This window comes from Narcine bancroftii, chromosome 2, assembly GCF_036971445.1.
Source record: "Narcine bancroftii isolate sNarBan1 chromosome 2, sNarBan1.hap1, whole genome shotgun sequence".
Lineage (NCBI taxonomy): Eukaryota > Metazoa > Chordata > Chondrichthyes > Torpediniformes > Narcinidae > Narcine > Narcine bancroftii.
In genome coordinates this window covers 176,533,148-176,557,938 of record NC_091470.1, presented here as the reverse complement: position 1 = coordinate 176,557,938, position 24,791 = coordinate 176,533,148, and the positions used below count along the sequence as shown (strand labels likewise).

At 43.0% G+C, this 24,791-nt stretch overlaps 1 protein-coding gene across 1 annotated transcript in view; it reads left to right on the top strand.

Moving 5' to 3' along the window:
* The window catches only part of LOC138754640 (microtubule-actin cross-linking factor 1-like), a 43,830-nt gene that overhangs the window by 3,966 nt on the left and 15,073 nt on the right, over positions 1-24,791 (top strand). Inside the window, exons 2-7 of the mRNA XM_069919188.1 lie at positions 8,802-9,011; positions 12,147-12,375; positions 12,608-12,924; positions 13,782-13,949; positions 16,624-16,747; positions 18,277-18,372. Coding sequence (XP_069775289.1) covers positions 8,802-9,011; positions 12,147-12,375; positions 12,608-12,924; positions 13,782-13,949; positions 16,624-16,747; positions 18,277-18,372 — 1,144 coding nt within the window. The remainder of the gene's footprint in view (positions 1-8,801; positions 9,012-12,146; positions 12,376-12,607; positions 12,925-13,781; positions 13,950-16,623; positions 16,748-18,276; positions 18,373-24,791) is intronic.

The following is a 24,791-nucleotide window of genomic DNA, read 5'->3' as shown; positions in this document are numbered from 1 at the left end:
ATGGATTTATCTCTTCGGATATGTGTTTTCAATGTGGGGAAGATATAGGGTCTTTTTTACATTCAATATGGTTATGTGAGAAGGCGAAACTCTTTTGGAATGGAATTCTGGAATTTTTGCTGTGGTTGTTTAAATTTAAGCTTTCATTAGAGCCGTTAGCATTTTTATTGGGACATATTAAATAAAATGGAGTTTGGAAATGAAATTGGATTAATTTCAAATTGCATTTATTCGGTTGGCATTGGCAGTAACGAGAAAATGTAAAGCTATAACCTGGAAAGATGAAATTGAATTAAGTATTCAGAGATGGTATATGGAATTGCAATCATGTACTCCATTTGAAAAGATAACTTACAATTTACTCCATCATTCTACCTTTTTTGTTAATGTGTGGGGACCCTCTGTGAAATGTATGGGTCTAAATATGTCATGGTTGATTGGTGACATCAAACACGACAATGAAGGCTTGGTTTTTTAGTTTGAGGTTGTAGGGGATGGGAGGGAGCTAAGAGAGGGGGTGGGAGGGGGTATATATGGGGGAAATTTTTGTATGTTAATATAAAGTATTTTATTGTGGATTTTGAGTTTCATTTTAAATAAAGAATACAAAAAGAAGGTTACTTTGTAGACCACGTGCTAATAGTTCTTTTCATTGTTGTTCAATAACAACTGATCCTTTCCTGCTTCTAAACTGTATTTCTGTGAAATCTCCACACAGCGGCTTCTCTGTGTATTTGCGGCACAACCTGATCCAATGCACTAATTCATAAGGTGGTGTCTGCAGCCTATCTTAAGGAAGGCTGAGTCGAGCACAGATCGCTTGTGATTGTTGTTCACTTTCAAGCAGAATTTTGAAAGTTGGCTCGGCCAAGGGTTCTTCTCAGATCTCTGAATTTGCAGTGTGACAAGAGTTTTCGAGGTGGATTGGAATGAATTACTAGAGCACCTTGCACACACACATTTGAAAACCCAGAAGTTTAGCAGGACTTTTGCATCCTGCTCTTTGCAGAGGAGAAACAAAGTATCAACATACAGCTCACCTAGGAGAGCATGTGACTTTAGCAGGGAGAGTCAGAACAGCTTTGCTCTCAGAGAGGGAGGGAGTGAGAGAGAAGGAGTCAGAGAAATCAGTTGCAGAGGGACAAGCTGCCAAACTTTGGAAGGCTGCCTGGTCAAAGGAGAAGACTGGTGGTCTGAAAGATGATCTGAAAGAAGGAGGATCATCCGGAGAACCCTGAAGGGGGCAAGTTTTGTCAGAAAGACTGATTGAGAAGGAATCAGTTGCAGATGCTCTGGAAATGGAATCTCTCTCTCTGAAAACCAGCAAGAACCCTCCTGAGTGGTAACCATTTGCCTGTAAAACACCAAAGCCTGGTGAACTTTGTTAATGCTAACTTCTGTGCACAGTACAAGAATTGCCTGCAACCAGTGCGATTGGACTGTGATCCAAAGAACTTTTCTAGTCTTCAATACACATTACACACACCTGCACTTAGTATTTGAAGGCAGATTAAGTGGGTTAGGTAGGTTAAGCAATAAGTTAAAGTTCAATTCTGTTTTCTTGTTCAAATATAATTCTAAACCACTTTTGTTGAAATAACCCAGTGTTGTGGTGCATATCTCCTGCTGCTGTTTTTGGGGTCGTCTGGATTCCGTTACATTTTATGGGGGCTCATCCTTTAGCATTTGAACATTGCAGTTTTATGATTTATTAGTTGATTGGGTTGTTTTTGCAAGTGATTTTTGCAAGCTAACTTAAAGCTTGTATCTGGAAAAACAGCTGCAATGGATGTTGATACATTTTTGTTCAAACCATCACCTACAGAACTGCACAAGGTGAGAAAATAGGAACTGATGGGTATTTCTAAGGCATTAAAAATTGTTGAAGTTAAACATTGGATGAGAAAAGTACAAACGTAGCGGATTATAATAGTGAAATATTATATAAGTGAAGGAAAATTTGTTCAGGAAGACATCAAAAATTTTCCAGAGAATAGATCTTTTGAATTGCAATTAGAATTGGAGAAATCAAGGGTGCAAGATGACCAGGATAAACCTAATTTTGAATTGCAGAGACAACAATATGAAGCAGTCCAAGCTGGAAAGCAAAGAGAAGAGGCCAAAAATCCTAGGAAATATGAGTGAGAGGAAATTGAAAATGACAGACAGTTTCAATTAGATAAGTTCAAAATGGAGATGGAGAGAAGTAAGAGGATTGAGGCTGTAACTCCTGGGGAGAGGTTGTTGGCGAATGGAGAGGTAAATCGAGGGCCTCCTTTTGAAAAGGTTGCTGAGAGCTCAAGAGGTTGAAATAAAAGTGGCCACTCATGCTTCAGGGTGTATTGAAGGGAAAAGCACAAATTGCATCCTGGAGCTTGACTGCAGAGCAAGTGGCAGATTATGATACTGTTAAACAAGCAGTAGTGAAAGCTTGTTGGTTCCGGAAGCTTATAGACAAAAATTTAGGAGTTTGGTGAAATCACGAAATCAATCTTCTATGGAGTTTGCTCTGAAAACATTCTGTGTGTTTTGACCGTTGGTGGACACCAAAAGGAATAAACAATGATTTTATCAGATTGAGAGAATTAATATTAATAGAGGAAATTAAAAGGTGTATCCCAGAGGTGATTAAATTACACCTGGGTGAGAGAAACGTGGGGACGTGACAACAGGTAGCTAGAATTAGCAGGAGAATTTGCTTTGATTCACAAAAATACATTGCAGAATAAAAGGCATTTTCAGAGAGCTGATGTGGACCAGATTAATAAACCTATTCATAAGGTTAGGATGGAGCAGGATAGTAGGCCTGAAATAAAGTCTGGAGAAAATGTTAAGAGAAAAGATGAAGGAAAGGTAGGAAAGGACAGAACTTCTGCATTTATATGCCATTTTGGTAAGAAAGCTGGTCATGTGACTGTGAATTATCTAGTCTTGAAAAAGAAAAGAGAAAAACAGGTTTAACCAGAAGTATGTATATACAAACAGTAGAATTTAAAGAGAGCAGAGGTGCATAAACTGGTAAGGAGGTTATGGATGTTTTCAAGCCTTTTGTGTCAGAGGGCTTTGTCTCAATAAAGGAGGGAGAACCACAGGTTCCAGTTAAAATTCTTAGAGATACTGAGGATGCTCAGTCATTGTTGTTAGAGAGCGTTTTAACCGTGGATCAAAGGACTGACACAGGAGAAACCACTTTGATTAAAGGTGTTGGAGGTGAGGTAGAGTCAATATTGCTTTACAAGATTGTGCTAAATTCAGAATTAGTCAAAGCACCTGTTGTAGTAGGAGTTACCCATTTAAGGTGTCTTGTTTTTGTTGCGGAATGATTTGGCAGAGAATAAAGTTGGGTCAGTTTTAAGATTGACAAATTGGCCTAGAAAGGATGTGGTTAGAGAGGATGGTGAGATGTATCCTGCATGTGCGGTAACTAGGGCTGTGACTAAGAAAATGATGACAGCTGAAGATGATCCAGTTACTAGAGATTTGCCCAGTAGTTCTGAAGTATTTTTGAAAGAGCAGGGTCATTGTGAGAGTGAGGATTTCTCTTTGTCAAGGAAAGAGTTAATTCAGCAATAGAAAATAGATGCAGATCTTGTTAGCTTAAGGGAGAAAGCAGTAACTGAACAGGAGGGTAAAGAAATGGCTTGTGGATATTACTTAAATGGTGAAGTGTTGATGAGAAAATGAAGACCTCTTGATATTCCTGCTAGTGAGGAGTGGGGAGTGATCCATCAGGTGGTTTTTCCTAGAAATTACCAGAAGGCAATATGAGATCTAGCCCACAGTACACCTTTGGGTGGTTATCTTGTTGTAAAAATAAACATGAATAAAATTTTGAAACAATTTTTCTGGCCTGGTTAGAGGAAGGATGTTATAAATTGGTGCTGGACACGTCATGTTTGTCAGGTAGTGGGGAAACCTAACCAGGGTCCTCCAGTGGCTCCATTACAATCTGTTCCTGTAGTTGGGGGACCTTTCACTAGGGTTATTGTAGATTGTGTAGGTCCCCTGCTGAAAACTAAGTCTGGTAATCAGTACATTAACAATTATGCGTGTAGTGTTGAGATTTCCAGAGGCCATACCACTGAGAAATATTAATGAGGATGTCCAGTTGAATTTTCTAGATTATGTTTCTAAATTTAAGGATAGCATACAAAAAGTGTGGACTTTGGCTCAAGAGAACGTAGAAATTGCTCAAGGTAAAAGGAAGCATTTATTTGACAGGAAAACTCAGGTGAGAAATTTTAAGACAGGAGATAAAGTTTTGATTTTATTTCCAACACATGACAATCCTATGAAAACTAGATTTTCTGCACCATACACAATTAAATCAAACCTGAATGATGTTAACTCTGTTGTTAACACTCCAGGCAGAAGAAATAAAATTTAGGTTTGTCACATAAATATGTTGAAACCTTCTTACGAGAATAAGGGTAGTGGAGAACAATCTGTCTCAGAGGTCTTGGCTGTTTACAGAGTGGAGGAAGTGGAAGATTATAAGATTATGGAAACAGAATCTTTTGATGGTAACCTTAAAGAAACCATGGTTCCTGTGCACCTGTCAAACTCAGCAATTTTGGAAAATTTGGAGGAAAAGTTATAAGAGCAGTTGCAGTTGAAAGAATTACTTTTGAATAACACAAATTTGTTCCCTGATGTTCCAAAAAAAGACATCAGTGATTTACCATGATGTAGATGTAGGAGAAGCAAATCCCATAAAACAGCCCCCATATTGAATAAACATTCAGAATAAAATCATAGATCAGGAGGTGGAATATAGGATGATGAATGACATTATTAGACCTTCGAACTCAGTTTGGAATTGTCCTTGTATTCTGGTATGAAATACAGATGGAACTGTTAGGTTCTGTTCAGATTGTAGGAAGGTCAATTCAGTAACTAAAACAGATACTAATCCTATTCCGAGAATAAATGACTGTATTGATAAAATTGGCAAAGCTAAATTTCTTACTAAGTTGCATTTGTTGAAGGGTTATTTATTGGTGTGTGCCTTTAACTGAGAGAGGAAAGAATATTTCAGCTTTTGTAACTCCAATGGTTTATACGAGTAAAATGTGTTACCTTTTGGCATGAAAAAGGCCCCCTGCCACATTCCAGAGGATTATTAATCCTGTAATCCAAGGGTTGACTCACACAGATGCTTATATTGATGACTTGGTCACAAAAAGTGACACATGGGAAGAACATCTAAGAGAATTGGACAAATTGTTTGCAAGATTATCTAAAACAAACTTAACTGTTAATTTAGCAAAGAGTCCATTTGCAAATGCCACGGTAACATATTTGGTTTATGTAGTTGGTCGTGGCAAAGTTACACCTATTCAAGCTAAGGTGAATGCAATTTTGGAGTTTCCTACTCCCAATGGCAAGAAAGCAGTGAGAAGGTTTTGAGGAATGGCAGGATGTTAATGGAAATTTGGCTCAGGTTGCTCTTCCTTTAACCAATCTTTTGAAGAAAGGGGAGAAATTGGTGTGGACTAAAGATTGTCAGACAGCTTTAGAAAATTCAAAGGAGATGCTATGCCATTGCCCTCTGTTAAAATCTCCTGATTTTGACAGACCATTTTCTGTAGCAGTGGATGCCAGTGAGGGAGCAGCAGGTGCAGTTTTATTGCAAAAACAGAATGAAAGGTGACCTGAAAGAAAGAGGATCATCTGAAGAACCCTGAAGGGGGCAGGTTTCATCAGCAAGACTGATTGAGAAGGAATCAGTTGCAGATGTCCTGGGAAAGGAATCTCTCTGAAAACCTGCAAGAACCCTCCTGGGTGGTTTTTGGAACATTTGTCTTCTCCGCACCAAAAACTGGTGAACTTTGTTAATGCTGGGCACAGTACAAGAGTTGCATGCAACATGAGAGATTGGATTTTGATCCAAACAATTTTTCTAATCTTAAATACATGTTATATACACCTTCTCTTTGTATTAGAGGGGGGATTAAATGGGTTAGGTAGGTTATGTAAGTAGGTTAACTAATAAGTTAAAGTTTAATTCTGTTTTCTTGTTCAAATATCATTAAAAACTACTTTTGTTTAAATAACCCTGTCCAGAACAGCAGTGAAAGCTTTTTTGTCTCTACAAGTCACAGTTTCTGAATTTCGAATTGGCTGCAGGATGCAACAATTTTCTTTCCATCTTGCATGAATTAGGAAGTTGGTTGGGGATAAGAGGGAGGCCTATGCTCAATATAAGAAACAAAAAATTGATGAGATGTATGATCCTTACTTAGATTGCAGAAAGAACCTTAAGTGGGAAATTAGAAAGGGAAAAATAAGGTATGAGGTGTCCAGAGCTAATAAGGTGAAAGTGAATGGTGAGGGTTTTTAAAGGTACATGAATAGTAAAAGGAGGGTTAAGGATAGAGTAGGTCCACTGGAAAATGGGAACGGTGGACGATGTGAGGAACCGTATGAGATGGGGGAGATATTAAATGATTTTTTTCTCATCTGTATTCAGGAGGGAAAGGGACATTGGACTATGTGAGATAAGTGAGGCAAATGGCTTAGTTATGGAAAGGATAGAGGGTTTTGGAGCTCCTGGTCCTGGTGGGATTTTTCCCAGGATGTTCAGGGAGGTCAGGGAGTAAAATCTGACAGTGATTTTAAATGATCACTGGAGAAGGGTGTGGTGCTGCAGGATTGGAGGGTTGCAAATGTAGTTCAATTGATTAAAAAAATGGCACAAGGTGCAGGCCAAGTAACTATCAGCCAGTAAGTTTGACTTCGGTGGTAATGAAAGTTATCGATAGTGTGTACAAATATCTGGATAGACATGGATGGATCAAGGACACCCGGCAGAGGTTTGTGAAGGGAAAGTCATGTTTGACGAATTTTGTTGAGTTTCTTGAAGAGGTAACAAGGAAAGTGGATGATGGTAGGGTGGTTGATGTGATCTATTTGGATTTTAGTAAGGCTTTTGATAAGGTTATTAAGGAAGGTTCAGTCACTAGGGATTAATAAAGAGATGGGTTCAGAGGTGGCTGGAAGATAGGCACCAGAGAGTCATGGTGGACAACTGTCTGTCAGCATGGAAGTCTGTGACAATCGGTGTGCCTCAGGGATCAGTGCTAGGTCCCCTGTTGTTTATCATTTATATTAATGATTTGGATGAGGGGATGGTTAACTGGGTAAGCAAATATGCAGAAAATACGAAAATAAGGGGAGTGGTGGATAGTGAGGATGGTTTTCTTAGATTTCAGAAGGATTTGGTTTGTTTGGAAAACTGGGCTGAAAGATGACAGATAGAATTTAATGCAGACAAGTGTGAGGTGCTGCATTTTGGAAAACAAATAACCAAAATAGGACATATCTATTCCCTTCATAATTGTAAATACATCTACCAAATCCCCTCTCAACCGTCTACATTCCAATGAATAAAGTCCCAGTCTCCTTAATCATTCTCTGTACCCTAGATGTTAAGGAAAGAGCATTGAGCAATGCAGAGAAACAGAGGGATCTTGGAGTTATGGTACAGAGTTCCTTGAAGGTGGATTCCCATGTAGAAAGGGTAGTTCAGAAAGCATATGGTATGCTGGCCTTCATAAATCATAGCATAGGAGCTGGGAAGTGATGCTGTGACTGTTTAAGGTATTGGTGAGGCCAGGTTTGGAGTATTGTGTTCAGTCCTGGTCTCCAAATTATAGGAAGGAAATAGATAAGGTGGAGAGGGTGCAGAGAAGATTTACAAAAATGTTGCCTGGCTTACAACATCTCGAGTGCAGAGAATGATTCAGGAGGCGGGGATTTTAGTCATTGGAGTGTAGACGGTTGAGAGGGGATTTGATAGAGCTATTTAAAATTATGAAGGGAATAGATAGACTAGACTTAAGTAGACTCTTTCCCTAAGGGCAGGGGAGGTTGGAACAAGAGGGCATAAGTTGAGGGTAAGGGGGCGAAACTTTAGGAGAAATGTTAGAGGATGCTTCTTCACTAAGAGAGTGGTGGCAGAATGGAATAATCTTCCAGAGGAGATGCAGCAGGGTCCTTTCTGTCATTTAATAAAAGGTTTGATGTGTATAAGGATATGAGGGGGTTGGAGGGTTATGGGCAGAGAATAGGAGGGGGGCAACTAGTGGAGGTGTTGAAGTGAACCGGCATAGACACAAAGGGCCGTTATTGCCTGTTTCCTTGCTGTCAATTGTCATATGGATATATGTGACTGAAGATTTTTCCAACATTTTCTGGGAGACAGTCATGTCTCACAGATTTTGGGAACAAATCTCACAGATGTTGGGAACAAGCGGCTTGAGGAGTGGAGTCGTTGTAAGAGTGATTGCAATGAGGGAGTAAACCTGAAGGGGGTGGTGAGAGTGGTCTCGCACTAGAAGAATTCTGGGCAAGTGGGAAGACAGCCTATTACGATGGTAAGGAAGGAGCTAAGCGGAGAGAGAGTCAAGTGAAAGGGGAGGGATTAGACAAAGGGGCCCGAGAAATGAAGGCAGTGTTAGGGAGACATGAGCAGAGAAATGACGAAGCGGAATTCTGTCGATACCAGTGTGTGTTCGGTTAAAGAGAGTCGGTGGGCCTGTCAGTGTACATGAGGCTGGTCTTTAGTATTTTCCATCCTTTTCCTATTGATCCAAGACTGGGCAAGACCATGTGTTGCCCATCTGCATAGTCCTATGAAATGGTGTGGAATGGCCACTGTTTATAAACAGGCATCTTCTACTCAAGTGGTTTCGCATCCTCCTCTATCTCAAGGGTTTGCAAATAGATGAGGGAATATGGAATTGCTGCCAGGAAAAGTACAACATGTCTTCAAACTAACAGGATTTTGCAATTTGTAGGCAACAACAGAGGAGAACCTACAAAAACATCAGAAGGAAGTAGGTGATCTTCTGAAATGGTTGGCAGTCGAGGGTCACTATGGAGTTCACATCACCGAAGACGAATTCTATGCTTTAGGTGATGGTTTCCAGCTGGAAGAAGAGGACGATGCGATGTGGTCATTTGCTGAGATGGGCGAAAGACTGAATGACCACCAGCAAGGCCTGAAGGTATGAACAGTTCCAGGTGTTTTGGATAAGTGCATGTTCGAAAAATTGTAGAAATATTTTGGATTGGACTTTTCATCAGAACCTCTGATCAGTACAGATTTGATGAAAGGTGACTGACTTAATTTACCTTAAATAGTGACTGACACAATTTCCAAATAAGGTTGAATTGAATTTTAACGGTCTTCTCCAAATCATATGCAAAGGTCTACATAATCCTCTTTCAAACTCAGTCCTACTTTCTGTTCTTTGCTCTGGCCCAGTCATGCACGTGATGAGAGATGATGGGAATATGATTAACTCACTAGAGAAGGGACAGTGATTGACGATGGTCACAGAGTCCCTGCACTAACAATCTCAGCATGGCAGCATCTTAACCAAAACTCTTCACCTCAGTAATGCTGTTTTCACATATAATGTGCACATTGATGTTGTAAAGAGATGAACCACCTCTCCTATTTTGATAACTCCAGGCACCCACTCATGTGATTAACTCTTTATAACCCATTGAATTGGCCATGCAAGCTATTCAGAACCAAAAGGGGATGAGAAAGCATACACCAACGGAATGAATTCTGACGTAGCAACATCACTTTTCATCCACTCAACCAGGCCAGATCCTGTTGTTGAAGCATCTGTTGGTGACAGCAGGAGCAGAAAGATCCGTCCCATGTTACTCCAATGGCTCCCTCAATTCTGGTGTGTGGTAGCACCATTGTGCCAAATGGGCTAGATTCAGAATAAATTGACAGCTGGAATCACAGTGGCCATAAGGTACGATGGGCCTTTAACATTTGCAGCAGGAAAGTGTTACTTACCATCATTAGTTCTCCCATTACAACCAAGCCAAGTCATCACATGAGGTGCCAGACTGATAATTTTACAATACTGGACAATGGGCCTGCAAAGCAGAAAAAAAACCATTCCAGTGACAAAATGAACCTCAGATGAGATTTGAGCTCTGTAGTCCTTCCGGCTGGGTCATGAACAGTAAACAGGAAAAGAGGGACCAAGGGTCTCCTCATTCTCAGTGGAGGAAGGCCTCAGCTTCTGAATAACAAAGTTGGGGTTAAGACACTTTCTAGCATGTTCCATCAGGTTCTTCCGACACCATCACAGAAATCCCCTTCACCCCATTTGATTTCCTCAGGAACACCAAGTGCAGTAGAGAAATAGGACCAGACTCCATCACATTCGAAGTACTGAAGAAGTTCAGTCTAGATTTTCTTGCACCTCTTGTCACAGTCGATCCACTGACATCCTTCTGACAAAGTGGCAAATTCTTCAGGTATATGGTCCATCTACCAAAAGCAGGACAAAGCCATACTTTATTTACTCAGCTGCCCAATGGAAAGTGTGGCCCACACAATGTGTCATAAAGTGGCATTGTTCACCAATAACCTGCATAATGGTACTTCAATTGGGTTTTGTCACATGACTCCAGGTCTCCTTCTCACTGTGGTCCTAACATGGACCAGCCACTTTGAGTACCGTGATAACCAAAGCAGATCAGAGGCTACCTGTCAAGCAGTAGGTGGCGAACCATTGCTCCGCACTTGACTGGATGAGCACAATTTCCAAAGGGCCCAAGGAACTCAACAGCAGAGCAAATCAGTTGGCTTGAATGGCTTGATGTTGAACAAAATAGTAAAGATAAATACAACAAAGTCACTGTTATGTCTCTGTGTGGGAGGCTTCTGAAATAACTTGGAAATGCAAGATTCAAAGAGCAGAAGAGATTTTACTTATTGATGCTTTCCACCATGCAAGGAAATGTTCATACTCACATAGACATGCACCCCACAGCGGTGCACGACAGTTACGACAGTGAGAAGGGTGTATTATCTCATCAGGATCATGTGAACACTTTTGTAACTTCCTAGGAATACACCCTTCTCACTGTCGTAACTCGTAGATTGATTGGAAGTCACTGAAATGTGAAGGGGAAGAAGAGAAAAGGTATACCTGAAAATGAATGACTGGTGCAACAGCAGTTCACCCAGTGATGGACGGGGAGGCTGAAGACATTGTTGAATCGTAGAAAATGTTTGAGCAGAAGTGCAATTTAGCATTCAAAAGCTATTTTATAAATGCAACAGCAGAGGAGAAGGTTAGTTATATACATGTCTGGACAGGGGAGCGAGGCCGAGACTTATATAATAGCTGAGAGCTTACGGAGTGGAGAAAAATGATCCAGAGCAGATGTTTGCAGAGTTTGTTTCTCTACGTGAACTCAGCTCTAATCCGAGACTTGAATGCAATGAATTTCAAGGTTTTGTGTAAGAGACTGATGAGACTGTTACTAACTTCCTTACTACACTAAAAACTAATGCTGCAAAATGCAGATGGAAGGATATAGATGAAAAATTAGCTGATCCACTAATAGGCCTATCCTGAAGTGCAAAAGTCTCTTATGGGGAAGGATAGCTTGAAACTGGCCAAAGACTCTGATACAGCCAGAGTCTTCGAAGCCACAAGGACACAAATGAAATCCCTATCAATGCAGACCCACCCACAGCAAAGAGAAGGAAGGGTTGATGCTATAAAAAATACAATCAGAAAAGTGCCACCTCCAGGACCTGTAGGAAGGGCAGAAGACAACACCGCTCCGTGACAGATACAAAATAGTTCACATTCTCCTGACTAGATCACAGTCACTTCTAGATTTCACGTGTTCTCTTTTACATCATGAAAGAATATTAAATCCCTGAATGGAAAGATAAGGATGAGATCATTCAGATGACAAAAGTTTAATGTGCTTAAGTTTAAATAAAAGCAAGTCTGTTTGACGGGGAAGGGACTGTGTACAAATACTGTAGGAGAGGATTTATTTTCTTGTCAGTCAAATTAAATATGGAATATATTCTATTCCATCTCAGCAGCATTCATCCTTTGACACAAGCAAATAATTGTAGATCAAGGTAGTTGATTAAACCTCCGAAAGGATAAAACCATTTAGGTTTCTAGACTTGAAATACGTTTCCTGTGTGTATTTAAGGGTGTTTTGGTGCACTGATTTTTAATAAATTGGGAAACCTGAATATTTTATTTCAATTGCAAATTCAATAAATAGAATCCTTACCTCCCCCAACACAACTTGGAGCAATAAAAATGAACCTAGGATTGTTTCTTTTCTAGGAACATCGCCAAAAGTTGTCCCAGAAAGAGCAAGAGTTGGTTTTGGCCACAGAGGCAGCTCAGACTTTCCTGGAACAAAATGTCCAGGACCCTTTGCAAGACGAGGAAGTTGTACTGCAGGAGAACTTGAATGTCTTGATGGAGGAGTACGAATCTGCTTTATCAAGTGCAGATTCTCAATTAAATGTGATTGAGGATCTGCATATAGAATTGCAGAAGTTCCGAAAAGGTGAGAGAAAGTATTCATTTATTTTCCAGATTACTATAAAATACTATTTCCTGAGAGTTGAAAAGAATTCTAAGTAAGACAACAGAAAGCTACATGTGGTTTGGAATAACCCCAACTTGTAATTATTACAGGATCCTGTCAATGTGTCAAAGTCTATATAATCTGGTATTTTTTGACCATTTTGAATGCTTGAAAACTTTTAAATATTTGACCATTATATTCCTTTGAACAGATCACGATGAATTTGAAACATTTATGATTCATTTCGAGAAGGAACTAACAAAGATTAAAGCTGGGGAATTTGACTCCAAGTCTTTGACATTCAAACTGAAGAAGCAACAATTCCTCTTCAAAGATCTTCAATTTCACAAAGGGGATCTAAGACACCTCAGACGATCTTGGAAAAGTGTCTTCGATGCTGCCTTTCACTTTGAAATCAGGAATGCAATTGAAAGCTACAAGATCCAAATTGATCCTGATGACATAAGCCAACGTGTGGAGGAGACGGTTGAAAGCGCCGATGCTCGCTTCAACACACTTCGATCAGAAGTATGACATATCTCCATTTTTTTTAGGCTAATAGCATTTAAACTCCAATTTTACTGAAGATCAGTAACTTGAGAGCATTTTGATAGACTGAGCAACTTGTGTAAGTTTTAGTCTTATAAGAGTGGCTCTGGAAAATGTTTGCGGCTGTGATTAATAATACCCATGAAGAACAGGAACAATGATCAAATCTTTCCAGTATTGTGGAGCTCTCTTGGTGGCTGCACTCACTCGAGTTCGACAGAGACCATTGCAGAAAATAAGTCGTGATCTCATTTCCTTTTAATAAAATCAAATGTCGAACAGATCGTAACTGGTGAAGATTTTCCAGACTGCCCTCCCACGTGCATTTGTCACTGAACAAGGTGCAATGTGTCCAATCCACCAAGGTCACCTCGCTGGCTCAGTATGTCCTAAACCCAAGGGTGAAGCTTGAATGGCATAACAGAAATGCAGAGAGTTCGGCTGGAACAATCCCAGCCCAAAGAAATTCTGTCAAATCTTCACTGACACTCTAAAGTTGTGAAGGTTTTCAATGCTTCTGATATATTCCTGACCATCAGTTTATTTTAAAGCAAACTCAAAATAGTAATTTTGATTTATTGACTTAACAAGAACATGGAACAGTATGGCAGGGTAACAGGCATTCCACCTTTGGTGAGGAGTGAACATTGCCTTTTTGTCTGTGACCCTCAAAAAACTTGTTGCAGGAAACAAAAAAATGATAGTTGGCATAAGTAATGGACAAGTAATGTATCGCTTGACCCATTTTGGATCGATTGGACACTTGATATTTGATAGCATCACAAAATCGTACATTTTAAAAATCCACATACTCATTCATTTCTTTCACTCTCTAGTGCATTGGACTTGGATCCCGTCTTGGCACAAAATTATTTAAACAATGGCAAGAGAAGGCAGTTGAGCTGCGTTTGTGGCTCGAATGTGAAGAAACAGAGAGAAGAATGGTTCAGGTGGAGGCCATCTCTAATCCAGAAATCTTGCAGCAAGAACTTGAAAATATCATGGTAAATTAAAGTTGTTATTTCATAAATCACTGTATAATGTTGCTTATTCTAATTTACGTGTAGAAAGATGAATGCTTTGAAATAATGTTAATGTGCACATCCAATAACAGTGGTTAAGGCCACATGGGAGGTTTGTAAGTTTGGCACCTGAAATAGGAAGTTGGGCTCCATCCATTCCAACTTGATCAGGTTTTAATGGGGGCCTGATGAAGATCCAACAGCCAATTTGCTTCCAGATGGTGAGGGCGAGATTGGAAACTGTAACAAAGAAGACAAACAGTTCTGCTCTCATTGTGTGTCTGTTTTCAGTATGGGTTTCCTCAGACCTTATGTTGCCTGTATCCATGTTTAATGGGGGCCTGTTGACTAAGGATATGGTGGCAGAATTTTGGACGACCTCCAAGATTATAACAGCAGAGCAAAGAAAGTCAGCAAATCATTAATGGGATCATCAAGGACAGAGACGATAACTCCATAGATGGGGGTTTCAGGAACAGGTGAAGGGTGGTGGGAGGAAAGTGGTGATTTGGAGCACATTTTGAGGGAAGATTTGTTTGCAAGGTTGCAGAGATTGATTTATTCCAAAGTATTCGAACCATAGAAACTTACAATATTACAGAACAGACACAGGCCCCTTTGGTCCTTCTAGTCTGTTCCGAACCCTTTTTCTGCCGAGCCCCTCCGACACCCAGTCCATAGCCCTCCATACCTCTCCCAACCATGTACGTCCAAATTCTTTTCAAATTTAAAATTGAGCCCACAGTCACCACTTCAGCTGACAGCTTGTTCCACTCTCCCACCTCTTCACTCTGTGTGAAGACGTTCTCCCTCACCTTACCCCTACATTAATCCCCTTCACCCTTATCCCATGTCCTCTGGTTTGTACTTCACCTGCTCTCAGTGGAACAAGCCGACCTATATTTACTCTGTCCCCCACATCGCTTTAAATATCTCTCTTAAATCTTCCCTCATTCTAGACTCCAGGGAATAAAATCATAACCTGTTTAACCTTTTCCTACAACTCTGCTCCTGAAGTCCAGGCCCCATCCAAGTCAATCTCTGCACAAATGCCATCCTTCCTGCAGTTAGGTGATCAAAACTGCACACAATAATCCAAATTGGGTCTCACCAATGTCAATTCTACTTTATACTTTGATTGATCAAAGTCAATGTGCCAAAAGTTCTCTTTTCAACCCTATCCACATGTGATACCACTTTCAGAGAATGAGGTATCTGTATTTCCAGATCCCTCTGTTCTGTCGTTCTCCTCAGTGCCCTACTGGTTACCATGTATGTCCTTTCTTGGCATGTCCTTCCAAAATGCCACACCTCACACTCATCTGCATTAAATTCTATCTTCCATTTTTCAGCCCATGTTTCCAGCTGGTCCAGATCCCTCTGCAAGCTTTGAAAACCTTCTTTGCTGTCCACAACATCTCCTATCCTAGTGTCACCTGCAAACTTGCTGATCCAATTTACCGCATTATCATCCAGATAGCCTTACTGGTTTCTTTCTTGAGGTTTTTTTTTGCATTTTCTATACTCTTCAAGCACCTCATTTGCTCTGTGATGTCTATACGTGCTGCTGACCTCTCTTCTTCCAAACCAGATTTCTGAGCCTGCTTATCTTGACAGGAATATGCAAAGTCTGTACTCTCCAAATTTCACCTTTGTAGGTCTTCCACTGACACCGCACATACTTTTCCAGGTCAACACCTTCTCAATCCTTTCTCATTTCCTCAAAATTGGCCTTTCTCCAATTTAGAATCTCAAGCCGAGTCCCAGACCTATCCTTTTCCATCATTGACGAAACTAATGGCATCATGTTCACTGGAGTTGATGTTTGAGGTATTGGAATTTGCATCAGAAAGACAAACCACTAGTTCCCATTTTGCTTTATTGAGGTGGAGGGCATTTCTCCTCATGCAGTCAGAGAAAAGTCGGACCATTTATTGCAGTAAATGGCCTGGGATTGATGGTCATGGAGAAAAGCTGTGGGCCATTAAGTGCTCGTGGGGATAGGAGTTGCAAACGGGTTGGATTGCTGAGGGAGAACACATTTTTACCTTTGAAGGATGATGGATTGGGGAGAGGGGTCATCCGGAGTAAAAGTAGACGGGCAGAAAAATGATAATACAGAATAACCCTCTGCAGCCAAATCTATGTCCATTAGTAGTGAAGAGCCAAATTAGTTCTTCAGCATTATTTTACCAATACTGATGCAAATCTAAGCTTCAATTACTGCATCAGAACATTTCTACACATTTTCTTGTGACCTTGATTGTTTGCAAGGGGACTTCAGGGCTGGTCAAGAGATGTAGACAAGTTAAAGATGATGAGCTCAACAGCATCAGAAAATGCTCAAACATCAGGCATATTAAATACCTCAAAGCATTAATAAGTAATGGTCAATAGAAAGTTTGATCTGGTTGTTTGAGAAAATCCCAATATCCTGTGGTTATTGGATCCTTGAAAATGTTCGCCTCCTCACCCCAAAGCAGGCCAGTGAGTTGTTGGTATTTATGATCATTTATAGAATCGTCTTCACAGGCTGTTTATCTCCTTGACACCAAGACAATATCGAAATTAACCAAGGCATCGGCGAATCTAAGATATACAGAAAGAAATATTAATTTTATTGTGAATGAGTCATTGTGTCATTTTGAAATCACAGGTCCTTCAGGGAGAAATTTCTGAACATGAAGATGCTGTCGAAAAGTTACAGGAGGCAGCAAAGTGCCTGCTGTCCTTGAGCAATGACGTTGTTCCAAATGTACTCCAGCTTCGAAAGACCACAGGTACCCTTTCAACATTTGCTGCTTAGATCAAAAAGTGGGTCTGTAATTCCAACAAATACAAGTGATGCTTCCAGCTGGTAAATTAGACATTTTCAATATCTGCAAATTACCAGTGGGGACCCACCAACCTCTTTGAACCATTCTAAACTATTTCTTGCAATTGATTGGATTTCAGATGTTGAATCATCTTTACCTAGCACATCATAAATATGCTATCATTTCATAAACAGCTCTGAAAACTCTAAAATAAATGGAATGACCATTTACTAAAGAATTGTGCACACTTAAATAAATGTTTGAATAAAATGCAGTTTTTAAGTAAGTTCCATAGAACTTTCTCTACTGAATTGTGGTAAGTGATTCAGACTCGTATGCCAGAATCGCAATAGTATTGCAAAATGTGTGTTTATTGAATGAAATTTCTGCTCGAGTGATGCATCTTAGAAGTGTTGGGCCTTATAAAATTGTTTCATTAATGGTACTGAATTAAGACCATATTTGGAGAACTGGAAATTAAAATGGCAGCAAATGGGAATTCTTGCAGTGAATTCGTTGAAAATGATGCTCTGCCATTAATTTAATAAAGCAGCCAGGCTCCAGTCATGCCAGACTTGTTCGTGGCTCATCAATTGAAGAGGAGATTGATTGATTGGAAACCAGACAACTTCCAATCATAGAAAGAAGACTGGAAATGGGAAACAAATGTTAAAATATTCCAGCAGGACAGTGAAGTCACGAGTTGCACCGAAATGTTAATGTTGCTTTTCTTTTTTCCAGATGCTCTATCAGCTCCTTTATTTTTCTACATTTTTGTTTTCTTTCCTAAATCTCAGAAATTCTATTTTTTCTGAAGAGTGCGTTTGTCTTGTTGATCAGTTATTAATAGAAATAGAGGGTATGTGGAAATGGTAGAGGGTTAAGCAGCGGGAATTTGCCAAGTGTGAACATATGGCAAACATGCAGCCAAGGAAGTGTTTAGGGCTGTGATGGCTCAAAGACCCCCAATGAGAGGGGATTTCTCGTGCTGTGCTGCGACGGCACTGAAGATCCATGCATCTGAGCACCCGAAGGGCTGGATGCCGTTCTGGTGAGCACGGTTGCTCTCAGTGTCTTCTCTATTCACCAGAGTATTCTTTGTTGTTCCTGCTCCTCCCCGGCCCCAGGTCCCCCCACTTCACCTGCTCCTCTCGATGAGGAAAAGGCCTTGAAGTCAACATGTTTTCAACAAAGAGTTGCACAACTGTCCCTCTCTTTCTCTCTCCATTTCCTTTTGCAAATGTCCCTTCCTTTTCACTGTTCTTCATATCACTCGTCTGCTATTTCATGCTGATTCCCTCCAAACTTGTTTCATTCCTTGCTCACCTTTTTGCCCCTACTTTTCCCTTGTCATCTTCTGTTCTGCATTGCTTTAAATATTACTAAACCCACAGTTCTCCTGTGTTTGTTGGGCTGAAAACACCGGAACCTTGTGGTAAATCTTTGAAGACACTTTTAAATGTATGTGTAACAGAACCTTGTGTTCCTTTTAGCTACCATTGAACAGAGATTCCAGCGTTTGCGTCAGGAGGCATCAGAAAAGAAGAGGAAGTTGGAACGGTCAAATGTTCAAGAGGAAGATCTCGAAGGTTTACTTTTACCTGTCACTTCTCACAACTGCGATTTCGGAAATATTTTATTTCTGGATTGATGAAGCAGGGTCGTTCATGTAGTTGAGAAACATTGTTATTTTACACACATAACTGGTCCCTAAAAGCAATGCAAGAATGACCAGATAATGTTGATTGCAAGATAAATCTTGGCTTGGAGAATTACAGTCCGGATACAGGACATCTCGGCCCCTCTAGTCCACACCGATTTAAGTGAGCTCCTCTCGACCCACTTACTGGCTCCCTGTCTGTAGCTCTCCAATACCTTCACATCCATGCAGCTATCCAACTTGTTCTGAAATGACATGAAAAGTTACATCCCAGACCCTGGCACCAGTGAGGCAAACTACCAATCTGTTTCCTTAATCGTATCCACAGAATCCCCGATCTGTCCTCCTGACCATCGAATTCCCTATAACTATTACCCTCCTCTTCCTTTCCCTACCCTTTTGGGCAACAGATGCTGACCTTGTGCCAGAGACACAGCACTGATTCCTTCCCCAGCCTGAATGCTCCTCAAGGAGGAGTACCAATTATTGAGTGCTTCAGTCACAGGGGCCCCCTCCTGTATCTGTCTCTTCCCTTTTCCCCCACCTAACTGTAACCCACTGATCCTCCTCCTGTAGCCCTGTTGAGACCACCTGGCTATAGCTCCTATCTATGACGGCCTCACTCTCACTGACCAGGTCGAGGTCATTGAGTATGGTGGGTGGGTTGGAGAGGCAGCAGTGTGACTCAGATGTGTGGGGGGTGAGACAGCAGCACGACTCACGTGGGCAAGGAGAGAGATTGACGGCAGCGCAACTCGGGTGGATTGGAGAATGGTAAATGTAGTCCCCTTGTTTAAAAAATGTAATAGGGAGAATCCTGAGAATTAGGGTTAGTCTGACATTATTGGTGAGTAAACTAATGGAAGAGATTCTTAAGGATGGGATCTATGAATATCTGGAGAAATACACACTACTCAAGGATAGTCAGCATGTCTTTGTGAAGGCAAACATGGGCCTCACAAATCTAACTAAGTGTTTGGAGGAGTTTACAAAAGAAATTAATGAGGGTAGGGTGATAGATGTGGTCTACGTGGATTTTAGCAAGGCATCTGACAATGTCGACCACAAGAGACTCCTTCAGAAAATCATGAGTCGTGGGATGAGTGAAAAATTACCTGCATGAAATAAAAGCTGTCATGTCAGAAGAAAGCAGAGAGTCGTAGTGGAAAGAAAGTATTCTGCCTGGAGGTTGGTGACTAGTGGAGTGCTGCAGGGATCTGTTCTGGGACCCCTGCTCTTTGTGATTTTCATAAGTGACCTGGATGAAGAGGCGGATGGATAGGTCAGTAAGTTTGCGGATGGCACGGAGGTTGGATTGGAGGAGTTGTGGATGGAGATGAAGGCTGTTGAAGGTTGCAAAATGATGAAGGTGGGATGCAGAGTTAGGCAGAAAAGTGGTAGATGGATTTCAATCCGGATAAGTGAGAGTTGATGCATTTTGGAAGAACAAACCAGAAGGCTGAGTCCAGACTCAATGGTCGGTTGTTTAAGAGTGTGGATGAACAGAGGAACCTTGGGTTCCAAATCTACACATCTCTCAAGGTTGCCACACAGTTTGATAGGAGAGTTAAGAAGGCTTATGGTATGCTGAGATTCCTTCATAGGGGGTTTGAATTCAGGAGTAGAGAGGCCATGTTGCAACTCTACAAATCTTTGGTATGACTCACTTTGAATATTATGTTCAGTTCTGGTCACCTCATTATAGGAACGATGTGGAAGCTATGGAGAGGGGACGGAGGAGATTTACCAGGATGCTGCCTGGATTGGGAAACAATTCTTATGAGGCAAGGTTCGCAGAGCTGGAGTGTAGAAGGATTAGAGGACACGTGGTAGAGGTCCACAAGATTAAGAGAGGCACCAGTAGGGTGGACATACCAGCTCTGTACATGGATAGCCATTAATTCTACATTCTGTCCATGTCAATATTTCCCTCATTATATATTTATCAAATTTATTCCTGAAGGTTGGTTCACAGGCAGTGAATTCAAATTTTGAACCTCAGAGTAGAAACATCTTTTCTTTTGATCATAATTTACTCTTTTCCCCTTTGTGACTCAGGACTTACTGATCCCTCAAGCAGCACGAACAGGCTCTCGTCCATTTTGGAAAAACCCGCATTCTTTGATGCAAATTTCGATATTGTTGCGTCTACTTCCAAATCTAGATTTAAAAAATCAATGAGTCCAACAATGAATCCTCAAGGAATACAGTATTTCCCATCTTTTCATCCATAAAACCATTATCTGAAGCCACCACTCGAGCATGCATGTCGACAGTCATCCAAAGATATTGCTTGCATTCTTATATTCTTCCCTCAGCAAAAACAATTCAATCCAAACCTCTTCAATCTCAGCAACTTCCTGGTAACGTCTTCTGAATCCTCAACAATGCTTCGCCATCCTTCCGTGAATTCAGGGACAGGAACACTACATAATGTTCCAAATGCAGCCGACCCAAAATTGACTTGACTCACCAACTTTTACAATCAGTGCCCCAAATCACAACGTCCAGCAGGCTGGATGCTTCTTTACCATCCTCTCCACCACGTTGTGTCTTTCAGGGAGCAATGAACGATCAGCTCCAAATCCTTCTCTCCATCAATGCTAGGAAAGGTGTATTGTCTAATTTCCTCTTGCATTTGACCCCACCAAAATCCAGCACCTCATTCAGGGAAGGGGGAGGTGAAGAGGAGAGAGAGAGCGAAGAATAGGAAGGGAGAGTTGTCGAGGAAGGGGGAGGGATAGTGGGAAAGGGTAAGGAGATGGAGGGAGCGTTGTCAAGGAAGGGGAGGAATAGAGGGTGAGGGGAAGGAGAGGGAGAAGGAGGGACAGTTGTCGAGGAAGGGGAGGAATATATGGAGAGGGAGGAATATATGGAGAGGGGAAGAGGAGAAGGAGAGGGAGAGGAAAGGGGAGGGGGAGAGTTGTCGAGGAAGGGGGAAGGAAATAGGGAGAAGGTGAGGGGAAGAAGAGAAAGAGAGGGAGTGGGGAAGGAGTGGGAGGGAGAGTATTCAAGGAAGGGGAGGGATAGATGGTGAGGAGAAGGACAGGGTGAGGGGAAGGAGAAGGATAGGGGAAGGAGAGAAGGTTGTCCAGGAGGGGGAGGGATAGAAGGTGAGGGGAAGGATAGGGAGAGGGGAGGGAGAGGGAAGGAGAGGGAGATGGAAAGAGAGGGAGTTGTCGAGGAAGTGGGAGGGATGGTTGGAGAGGGAGACGGAAGGAGAGGGAGTTTTTGAGGAATTGGGAGGGATATTGGGAGAGGGGAAGAGGAGAGGGAGAGGGTGGGAGAGTTGTCGAGGAAGCGGGAGGGGTATGAGCGGATGAGGGGAAGATGAGATGGAGAGGGAAGGAGAGGGAGATGGAAGGAGTGGGAGGGAGAGTTGTTGAGAAAGTGGGAGGGATATAGGGAGAGAGTTAGGGGAAGAGGAGAATGAGCGGAGAGGGGAAGGAGAGAGAGTGGAAAGGAGAGGGAGGGAGAGTTTTTGAGGAACTGGAGTTAAAGAGGGAGAGAGGGACGAGCAGAGGAGGGAGAGGGATGGAGAGTTGTTAAGGAAGGGGGAGGAAGGGAGAGGGTGAGTGGAAGAGGAGAGTGAGAGGGGAGGGAGAGGGAGGGGGGGGATAGTTGTCGCTGAAGGCGGAGGGTTATAAGAAGATTGTGAGGGGAAGGGGAAGGAGACAGAAGGAGTGATGTAATGGAATGTTCGGGGATAGTGGGAGAGAGGGAAAGGGGAGGAAGAGGAGAAGGAAAGGGAGAGGAAAAGGGAGTGAGGGAGAGTTGTTGAGGAAGGAGGTGGGATAGAGGGAGATGTTGAGGGGAAGTGGAGAAGGAGAGGGTGAGGGGATAGAGAGGGAGAGGGAGGGAGAGTTGTCGAGGAAGGGAGAGGGATATAGGGATAGGGTGATGGGAAGAGGTGAATGAGAGGTAGAGGGGAAGGAGAGGGAAAGGAAATGAGAGGGAGGGAGAGTTGTCGTGGAAGGGTGAGGTATAGAGGGAGAGGGTGAGGAGAAGAGGAGTATAAGAGGGAGATGGGAAGGAAGTGGAAAGGAAAGGAGAGGGAGGGCGAGGTGTTGAGTAACGGGACGGATAGAGGAAGAGGGTGATTGGCAGAGGGAGAGCAGAGGTGGTAGGGAGAGTTGTGGAGGAATGGGGAGGGAAAGAGGGAGAGGGTGAGGAGCAGAGGAGAGGGAGAGGGAGGGAGAGATGTCGAGGAAGGGGCCAGGATATAGGAAGAGAGTAGGGGAAGAGAAGAAGGAGAGGGAGAGGGGAAGGAGAGGGAAAGGAAAGGAGCGGAAGGGAGAGTTGTGGAGAAAGGGGAGGGATAGAGGGAGAGGGTGAGGAGAAAAGAAGAAGTAGAGGGAAAAGAGGTGGAGAGAGAGGAAGAGTGGGAGGGATATAGGGAGAGGGTTAGGGGAAGAGAAGAATGAGCAGAGAGGGTAAGGAGTGAGAGAGGAAAGGAGAGGGAGGGTGAGTGGTTGAGGAAGGGTTGGGAAAGAGTGAGGGAGAGAAGCAGAGGAGGGAGAGGGAGGGAGAGTTGTCGAGGAAGGGGGTGAGATATACGGAGTGATGGGGAGAGTGAGAGGGAAAGGAGAGGGAGAGGGAGGGAGAGGAGTTATCAAATGGGGAGGGAGAGAGAGCATGAGTGGAAGAGGAGACTGATTGGGGAAGGTGAGGGAGAGGGAGGGAGAGTTGAAGAGGAAGGCAGAGGGGAAGGAGAGTGAGATAAAAGAGGGAGAGTTTTTGAGAAAAAGGGAGGGACTGTGAGGGGTGGTGGAGGAGGAGTGGGAGAGGGGAAGGAGAGGAATGCAGATGGAGGGAGAGTTGTCGATGAAGGGGAGGGATATTGGGAGGGGGAGGGAGAGTTGTTGAGGAAGGAAGAGGGCTATAGGGAGTGTGTGAGGAGGGATAGGGTGTGGTGGAGGGAGAGCTGTCAAGAAAGGGGAGGGAATAGAGGGTGAGGGGAAGGATAAGGAGAGGGGAAGGAGAGGGAGAGGAAAGGAGGTAGGGAGACTTGTTGAGGAAGTGGGAGGGGGTGATTGGGAGAGGGAGAGGGGTAGGAGAGGGAGAGGAAATGAGGTAGGGAGAGTTATTGAGGAATGGGGAGGGAAAGAGGGAGAGGGTGAGGAGGAGAGGAGAAGGAGAGGGAGAGGGATAGAGAGATGTTTTGGAAGGGGCGGGATATAGGGAGAGGGTGAGGGGAAGAGGAAAATGAGAGGGAGAGGGAAAGGAGAGGAGCGTTGTTGAGGAAGGGGATGCATAGAGGGAGAGGGTGAGGAGAAGAAGAGGTCAAGGAAGAAGTGATGGAGTGAGAGAGGAAAGGAGAGGCAGGGAGAGTTGTCGTGGAAGGGGACGGATATAGTGTGGGGGTAAGGGGTAGAGGCGAAGGAGAGGGGAAGCAGAGGGAGGGAGAGTTGTCGAGGACGTGGGAGGGATATCGGGAGAGGGTTAGGGGTTAGAGGAGAATGAGCGGAGAGGGGTTGGAGAGAGAGAGGGAAGGAAAGGGAGGGCGAGTGGTTGAGGAAGTGGGGGGGAAAGAGAGAGGGGAGGAGCAGAGGAGGGAGAGGGAGGGAGAGTTGTCGAGGAAGGGTGTGGGTCATATGGAGTGATGGGATAAAGAGAGGAAGAGGGAAAAGAGAGGGAGAGGGAGGGAGTGTTGTGGAAGGGAGAGGGGGAGGGAGAGGGTGAGTGGAAGAGGAGAGTGAATGGGGAAGGTGAGGGATAGGGAGGGATAGTTGACGAGGAAGACGGAGGGTTATAGGAAGATTGTGAGGGGAAGGGGAAGGAAAGGGAAGGAGTGATATCATGGAATGGTGTGGGATAGAGGGAGAGAGGGAGAGGGGAGGATGAATAGAAGGTATGTGAGAGGAAAGGGGAGTGTGGGAGAGTTGTTGAGGAATGGGGAGGGATTGAGGGAGATGGTGAGGGGAAGTGGAGAGTGAGTGGAGAAGGAGAGGGTGGGAGAGTTGTCAAGGAACAGGGAGGGATAGAGGGTCAGGAGAAAGAGAGGGTGAGGGGAAAGAGAGGAAGAGGGTAAGGAGAGGGAGGGAGTGTTGTTGAGAAAGGTGGAGGGATAGTGGGTGAGGGGAAGGATAAGAAGGGAGGGAAAGGGAAGTAGAGGGAGACAGAAGGATTGGGAGGGAGAGTTTTCGAGGAAGTGGGAGGGATGTAGGGAGAGGGTTAGAGGAAGAGGTTAATGAGTGGAGAGGGGAAGGAGAGAGAGGAAAGTAGGGGGAGAGAGAGTGGTTGAGGAAGGGGTAGGGAATGAGGGAGAGGGGAGGAGCAGAGGAGGGAGAGGGAGGAAGAGTTGTCGAGGAAGAAGGTGGGATATACGGAGAGGGTGATGGGAAGAGG